Source organism: Oncorhynchus nerka, linkage group LG20, assembly GCF_034236695.1.
Source record: "Oncorhynchus nerka isolate Pitt River linkage group LG20, Oner_Uvic_2.0, whole genome shotgun sequence".
Taxonomy (NCBI): domain Eukaryota; kingdom Metazoa; phylum Chordata; class Actinopteri; order Salmoniformes; family Salmonidae; genus Oncorhynchus; species Oncorhynchus nerka.
The window spans coordinates 80641130-80650083 of record NC_088415.1 but is presented as its reverse complement, the minus strand read 5'-3'; the positions used below and the strand labels follow the sequence as shown (position 1 = coordinate 80650083).

At 43.7% G+C, this 8954-nt stretch overlaps 1 protein-coding gene across 1 annotated transcript; it reads right to left on the bottom strand.

The window, feature by feature from the left end:
• Window positions 1–6462: 6462 nt before the first annotated feature.
• On the bottom strand, window positions 6463–8954 carry LOC115103209 (actin-related protein 2/3 complex subunit 5-like). The gene is made up of 4 exons (XM_029623989.1): window positions 8683–8954; window positions 8095–8167; window positions 7780–7956; window positions 6463–7556 (listed from the first exon to the last, which is right to left on the bottom strand). The coding sequence occupies exons 1-4, from the start codon at window positions 8820–8822 to the stop codon at window positions 7494–7496; spliced, it is 453 nt and encodes a 150-aa protein (XP_029479849.1). The 5' UTR covers window positions 8823–8954; the 3' UTR covers window positions 6463–7493.

The following is an 8954-nucleotide window of genomic DNA, read 5'->3' as shown; positions in this document are numbered from 1 at the left end:
TACCAGTCTGCTGTTCCCACATGCTTCAAGAGGGCCACCATTGTTCCTGTTCCCAAGAAAGCTAAGGTAACTGAGCTAAACGACTACCGCCCCGTAGCACTCACTTCCGTCATCATGAAGTGCTTTGAGAGACTAGTCAAGGACCATATCACCTCCACCCTACCTGACACCCTAGACCCACTCCAATTTGCTTACCGCCCAAATAGGTCCACAGACGATGCAATCTCAACCACACTGCACACTGCCCTAACCCACCTGGACAAGAGAAATACCTATGTGAGAATGCTGTTCATCGACTACAGCTCGGCATTCAACACCATAGTACCCTCCAAACTCGTCATCAAGCTCGAGACCCTGGGTCTCGACCCCGCCCTGTGCAACTGGGTACTGGACTTCCTGACGGGCCGCCCCCAGGTGGTGAGGGTACGCAACAACATCTCCTCCCGCTGATCCTCAACACGGGGCCCCACAAGGGTGCGTTCTGAGCCCTCTCCTGTACTCCCTGTTCACCCACGACTGCGTGGCCACGCACGCCTCCAACTCAATCATCAAGTTTGCGGACGACACAACAGTGGTAGGCTTGATTACCAACAACGACGAGACGGCCTACAGGGAGGAGGTGAGGGCCCTCGGAGTGTGGTGTCAGGAAAATAACCTCACACTCAACGTCAACAAAACTAAGGAGATGATTGTGGACTTCAGGAAACAGCAGAGGGAACACCCCCTATCCACATCGATGGAACAGTAGTGGAGAGGGTAGCAAGTTTTAAGTTCCTCGGCATACACATCACAGACAAACTGAATTGGTCCACTCACACTGACAGCGTCGTGAAGAAAGCGCAGCAGCGCCTCTTCAATCTCAGGAGGCTGAAGAAATTTGGCTTGTCACCAAAAGCACTCACAAACTTCTACAGATGCACAATCGAGAGCATCCTGGCGGGCTGTATCACCGCCTGGTACGGCAACTGCTCCGCCCTCAACCGTAAGGCTCTCCAGAGGGTAGTGAGGTCTGCACAACGCATCACCGGGGCAAACTACCTGCCCTCCAGGACACCTACACCACCCGATGTTACAGGAAGGCCATAAAGATCATCAAGGACATCAACCACCCGAACCACTGCCTGTTCACCCCGCTATCATCCAGAAGGCGAGGTCAGTACAGGTGCATCAAAGCTGGGACCGAGAGACTGAAAAACAGCTTCTATCTCAAGGCCATCAGACTGTTAAACAGCCACCACTAACATTGAGTGGCTGTTGCCAACACACTGTCATTGACACTGACCCAACTCCAGCCACTTTAATAATGGGAATTGATGGGAAATGATGTAAATATATCACTAGCCACTTTAAACAATGCTACCTTATATAATGCTACTTACCCTACATTATTCATCTCATATGCATACGTATATACTGTACTCTACATCATCGACTGCATCCTTATGTAATACATGTATCACTAGCCACTTTAACTATGCCACTTTGTTTACTTTGTCTACATACTCATCTCATATGTATATACTGTACTCGATACCATCTACTGTATGCTGCTCTGTACCATCACTCATTCATATATCCTTATGTACATATTCTTTATCCCCTTACACTGTGTATAAGACAGTAGTTTTGGAATTGTTAGTTAGATTACTTGTTGGTTATCACTGCATTGTCGGAACTAGAAGCACAAGCATTTGCTACACTCGCATTAACATCTGCTAACCATGTGTATGTGACATTTTTTATTTGATTTGATTTGATTTGATTTGACATCATCAAACTGAAGTCCAGAGAGAGAGTCAAAGCCAAGGACATGGGGGAGGAATCGCTCCCGAGTCGAAGTGAAACATCCATGAGGTCTTCTCAGAGTGATGTAGTAGGAGAACAGGTCACTACAGGCCCAACTTACACTTCTAGACTAAGAGCCAGAGCACCAGCTCCACAGAGGCAGGCTGTGACTGAGAGAGAAGTTGCTGCCATTAGAGAGAAAGGGAGGAGAGGAAAAGAAAAGACCCTGAGGGGACAGAAAGATATGGAGGGGAGGAGGAGGAGGAGGAGGAGGAGGAGGAAAATGAGAATGCTGTCCTCTCCACCTCGGGACTGAAGGAAGGGAGGAGCGGAGGATTGGTGAACAACGTTAAAGGTATAAACACCAGACAGAGGAGTTGAAGGAGGGTCAGAGAGGAGAGCAGTGAGGAGTTGGAGGGTGTGGCCCAGGGAGGAGGGGAAGAGAAGTAAGAACAATAGAACCCCCAGTCTGGAGAGACCCGTCGTTGTCCACCATCTAACCAGACAAACGACAAAGGAGAGCCCAGTTGAGGAACCCACTACACAACCCCCACCCCCAACTCTAGAGGACCAGCCTCTTCAGACTCCAGCATGTTTAATCTTGGACCCAACCCAAGTAAGACCTGACTACACTCAGTATCAATGCAATGGAAGAAGAATTAGCCTTGTCCCAGATGCTTTAGTGTTGTCTTTCCATTAGCCTGACAATGACCACAGGAGACGGCACGACAGCACAAACACATTGGGGACCAGGCTAAATAACTAGTTCTGATATTATATGAACAGTATCTATTGAGTTTGATATTGGTATTTGTGATGATTTGTGCTTTATTTCATGCGTAACTTTGTTACAGGCAACTTTGAGTCTCTCTACACAATGGAGAGTATGCTGGGTAAAAAGGATGTGGGTCTATGCTGCCATGTGCAAAAGTGACAGCCAATAGGTGAAGCTTATACCAGTTTGTTATGGAATTCTAATTCTGGTCATATAGTTGGAAAACTGTGTGAGATAGAACATTCAAATGTTGTATTGCTATTTATATTTGCATGATCCAAGAAGTGAAAGCACACTAATACAATTGAAGTCGGAAGTTTACATACAACTTAGCCAAATACATTTAAACTCAGTTTTTCACAATTCCTGACATTTAATCCTAGTAAAAATTCCCTGTCTTAGGTCAGTTAGGATCACCACTTTATTTTCAGAATGTGAAATGTCAAACTAATAGTAGAGAGAATGATTTATTTCAGCATTTCTTTCTTTCATCACATTCCCAGTGGGTCAGAAGTTTACATACACTCAATTAGTATTTGGTAGCATTGCTTTTAAATTGTTTAACTTAGGTTAAACATTTCGGGTAGCCTTCCACAAGCTTCCCCAAAAAGTTGGGTGAATTTTGGCCCATTCCTCCTGACAGAGCTGGTGTAACTCCAATACCTCCAATACCTTGACTTTGTTGTCCTTAAGCCATTTTGCCACAACTTTGGAAGTGTGCTTGGGGTCATTGTCCACTTGGAAGACTAATTTGTGACCAAGCTTTAACTTCCTGACTGATGTCTCGAGATGTTGCTTCAATATATCCACATAATTAAAAACTCCTCATGATGCTATCTATTTTGTGAAGTGCACCAGTACCTCCTGCAGCAAAGCACCCCCACAACATGATGCTGCCACCCCCGTGCTTCACGGTTGGGATGGTGTTCTTCGGCTTGCAAGCCTCCCCCTTTTTCCTCCAAACATAACGATGGTCATTATGGCCAAACAGTTCTATTTTTGTTTCATCAGACTAGAGGACATTTCCCCAAAAAGTATGATCTTTGACCCCATGTGCAGTTGCAAACCGTAGTCTGTCTTTTTTTATGGCGGTTTTGGAGCAGTGGCTTCTTCCTTGCTGAGCGGCCTTTCAGGTTATGTCGATATAGGACTTGTTTTACTGTGGATATAGATACTTTTGTACCTGTTTCCTCCAGCAACTTCACAGGGTCCTTTGCTGTTGTTCTTGGATTGATTTGCACTTTTCGCACCACAGTACGTTCATCTCTAGGAGACAGAACGCGTCTCCTTCCTGAGTGGTATGACGGCTGTGTGGTCCCATGGTGTTTATACTTGCGTACTATTGTTTGTACAGATGAACATGGTTCCTTCAGGCGTTTGGAAATTGCTCCCAAGGATGAACCAGACTTGTGGAGTTCTACAATTCTTTTTCTGAGGTCTTAGCTGATTTTCTTTTTATTTTCCCATGATGTAAAGCAAAGAGGCACTGAGTTTGAAGGTAGGCCTTGAAATACATCCACAGGTACACCTCCAATTGACTCAAATGATGTCAATTAGCCTATCAGACGCTTCTAAAGCCATGGCATAATTTTCTGGAATTTTCCAAGCTGTTTAAAGGCACAGTCAACTTAGTGTATGTAAACTTCTGACCCACTGGAATTGTGATACAGTAAATTATAAGTGAAATAATCTGTCTGTAAACAATTGTTGGAATAATTACTTGTGTCATGCACAAAGTAGATGTCCTAACCGACTTGCCAAAACTATAGTTTTTTAACAAGAAATGTGTGGAGTGGTTGAAAAACGAGTTTTAATGACTCCAAACTAAGTGTATGTAAACTTCAAACTTAAACTGTATATGAATTTCTCATCATGTTGCTTTTTCACTCAGGTGGCCATAAAGTATGTGACCAGAGGAATGGCAGAGCCATACATAGAGCTTATAAGTAACCTGTTTCAGTTTACACAACTGCAATGACTCTCAGGTTAAGTATACAGAAAGTCACCTTTTTTAACCTTCTTACCCCACTATCCTCTCCATCCACTTTTCCCTCCCCTCTCACCTCCAGCCTGGGGAGCGGAGTGTCTTGTCATTGGAGGTGACCCTGGTGCAGATCGTCTCATGGCCCCCGTCCTGCTGCTACGTGCTGGGCCTGCTGGAGTGGTTTGAGGAGGCTGAGCGGTCCCTACATGGACTTGTTTGACTTCATTAAGAAGCTAGGTGGACGGGTGGACAAGTGTCTGGCCAGGAACATCAGGTGATGCTCTCGTGAAGTCCTGTGTGGCTCAGTACGTAAACGTTTGGCACAAGAAATGCCAAGGTTGTCAGTTGAACTCACACAAGGATCACATACACCTACTACAAATGTATGGATTCCCTGTTCTGTACTCTACTTTCTAGTTGCTACTAAGTCACAAACTAAGTCGCTTTGGATAAGAGTGTTTGTTAAGTGGCATATATTCTGATTATGTTATTACAGGTGGTGCTGGCTGTTCTATACTCTGATTATGTTATTACAGGTGATGCTGGCTGTTCTATACTCTGATTATGTTATTACAGGTGATGCTGGCTGTTCTATACTCTGATTATGTTATTACAGGTGATGCTGGCTGTTCTATACTCTGATTATGTTATTACAGGTGGTGCTGGCTGTTCTATACTCTGATTATGTTATTACAGGTGATGCTGGATGTTCTATACTCTGATTATGTTATTACAGGTAGTGGTGCTGGCTGTTCAGCATTGCCGCGACTGGGGGCGTCCTGCACCGTGACTTCAAGGTTGAAAACCTGCTGGTGCAGACAGACAACCTGTGAGTCAAGCTCATCGACTTCAGCTGTGGAGACCTGCTGAGAGAATCGTCCTATAGACTACTCAGGTAGGAGACAAGGGAATCGCTGGTCAGGGTTATGTTCAGTAGGCACGAAATGCAAGAAAACGCTCTGAAACTGAGTGAAATAGGTAGGTGCTATCTGAACTCGTCCAGTAAGAAGCACTTTTGTTAGTGTGCCCTAATGAACATGACCCAGTTGTAAAGATCTGGAAAATGTCTCAGAAAACAGGATATTAGTAATTTACAGTAATCTCCCTGTAATGTTTCCTCCCTTCTTCCTTCCCTCAGGTACAGAAGAATACTGTCCTCCAGATTGGGTGCTGAGTGGTGTGTACCAGGGTCGCCACCATCTGGTTACTGCAGGTACTGCTTTACGGCCTGGTGTGTGGCCGCCTGCCATTCAACAAGGAGGCTGACATCATCGCTGGGCGCCTGTGCTTCAAAAAGGACCCGACAAAAGGTGAGGGGGTGCGCAGAGAGAGAGAAGTTTCTGTTGCTATGTATGAGTATGTTCTTGGATGTGGTTATGGATACATGAGTGGGTTAAAGGTGGGTACCAGTCTTTTTAGCTAAAATTCCACACCTGTCATTTTCCAAAGAGCTTGGACAAATGACAGGAGTGGCAAGGAGTGGAATATTAGCTAAAAGGACTGGTACTCAGACTAGATTAAAGGTGATCAAATACAAAAAAGATTGAAGAGACCCAAAGGCCAAATCTCCATCCTATCGCTGTTTCACCATGATACAGTGTGAGGAGTTGTTCAGCTGGTGACTGTAGCAGGATCCCACTAAGAGGCCTGTTCTGGAACAGATCCTCCTCCATGACTGGATGGCTGAGGGAGAGGTGACCCAGGGGGAGGGGTGATGACAAGCTTTAGGAGAGTGGGAGACCTACCACCTGAGTCACCTGTGGTGGCTCACAAGATACAAATATGACAACAACAAAGATCATGGAAGAATTGCAAAAATAACCAGCATCTGAATAAAGAATTCCAAGAAAGAATACAAAACACATACTCTGAGTGGAATGTAGTTTTTGCAGTCAGAAAATGAAGAAAAAAAAACTCATTAGGTGGATGTTTGTTTATTATGTCCAGAAAATTAATATACAGTATATCAAAAAGAATATCCCAATAAGGCATTTGGTCATTTGATCAGAAGGTTTAAAGTAACACATTATTTCCTCAATACATCTACAAATGGATTTGTCAAGAGATTATATTTTTCTATACTTGTTGTAAATACGTTATAAAAGAGGATGGCCTCGATGACATCACTACATTCCAAAGGACTTGTTCCTAGCTTGGTCCCAGATCTGTCAGTGCTGTATATTAATGCCCATTGGAGTTGGCTAAATAGGACAAATAGATCTGGGACACAGGAGGTTGGTGGCACCTTAATTGGGGAGGACAGGCTCGTGGTAGTGGCAGAGTCAGTGGAATGGTATCAAATACATCAAACACATGGTTTGATGCCATTCTATTTGATCCGTTCCAACCATTATTATAAGTCGTCCTCCCCTCAGCAGCCTCCACTGATCTGGGACCAGGTAAACTAGTTCAAGCATAATCACACACAAACTGCTCTGCATTAGAGGGAATGAAATCTTACCGTATGGTGCCATCTATCCACCATGATAGCACAAAATCTAACTCTGAAAACGGAATATTATTACATGTCATCCTTATGACATAAAGATGATTTAAATCTTGCGATATAAGTATCTCATCTTCTTTCACAACAAAAGCACAAAATGTTTGACAAACGTTGGATTCTGATCAAATATAATAAAGCATTTTAGGACTGAGAAGGGGCCGTTTGAGACAGGTCGTCTGGTGTCTGCCAGCTTCCTTCAAGCGTAGAAAGGAAACCAGTTCTGGGCCCGTAATTATATAGCGTCTCAGAGTAAAAGTGCTGATCTAGGATCAGGTCAACCCTGTCCTTGTAATCTTATTCATTATTATATAAAAAGCTAAACTGATCCTAGATCAGCACTTCTACTCTGAGATGCTTTATGAGTACAGGCCCAGGGGGTTATAGTGCCAGCACATCCCCTAAGAGGGTGGTCTCAGTGGCAGTCAGTCAGGTCCAGTGCAGCTCTACACAGTTTTCCTGGCTGTCAGCACTCTCACGATGGAACCCACTCCTCCAGCAGAGAGAGCCTAGAATCCCACACAGTATGAACACAGTGAATACAAATAACAACAATATAACAGGAATATGGAAATAACAGTTAATAAAGCAATCTAACAGTAAAGAGTACTTCAGTGAGCACTTCTTAATAAAAAATTTATGCATGTGCTTCATCAGTGTGTGCGTTTCACACATGCCTACTACCTTGTAAGTGCTTCCAGCCATACACCAGTAAGGATAAATAAGTCTTACCTTTTCGTGCCACTGCAGCAGGGTAGCACTGCTGTTTTCAGAAGGCTTCTCAAAGCCCTTGTAGATGTACTTCATGAGCAGGTCAACTCCGTTCTTATCCAGAGATTGTACAGCCTTCTCAATGTCACTGCTCTTGAAGGCACTCAGTACTTTAAGCATCAGGGCTTCAGCACGATCCTAATCACACACACAGTGAAGGAAGTACACGATTTTACATGCCTCAAGCTCAAAGTGTATTTTGAGGAACAAGCTAGTTTTGTTTCACATGGGACTTAACGCTCAACATGGTTCTATTATGTTGTAATGAAGGCTGACCTTAACATTTTGGTTTTTGGTGTTGATGGGGGGATTCTTGAGTACAGCCTGCAAAGCTTCCATCAGGTTCCCTGTGCATCAGTGTTAAGGAAAAGATAGACAGACAAACTATACAAAAGTTTTATACTAATGAGAGAGCACCACAGTAATTCTTGATTCACCTCTCTTCAAAAATGTTTTAGAATCTCAATGACTGACTGATTGATTGACTGGTGGAATTCACTTCCTACCCTCCAACTTGTCTGAACCTGCTTTGAAACAAATGACTGTCTTCAGGTCATAAACAAAATATTAGGCCTACTACTACCACCATCACCAAACCTTTACTGAATAAAACACATAATCTGACTGCAGAACGTATTCTCGTTATATGAAAAAGTAAGATCGTTGGATCAATGACATGAGAGCACCACGCCCTGACTTGGTGACGGGCGCACGCACAAGCACCGACTTTATCTGCAACATAGTAGCATCATGACTTGTCAGATGGTCTGAAATGCAACATTATAACATAACTGTGTCGGCTTCACGTCACTCCATTAAATTTAACAGTGCACTTAGTACATCAAAGCAGTGTAAAAAGGATATTGTCTGATCAGCGAATCCACTTCTGCTTCATCTGGACCGACCTGACTCTCTCCATTATCCTCATCGTCCACAAATTTGTTCTCGTCGTACTCGTCAACGTCCACTTTCCTGAATTGGTTCGAATCGTTATTCTTCGACATTTTAAAGAGATATTTCGTTGTTTAAAGAAGAATTAGGAAGAATAGTGCAAGCTGTCTGTGCTGCTTTACAATTTAAACATTTCTGCTTTCATTTCCTGTCTCGAGCTGACAGCTTCACTTCCGTATAGAGGG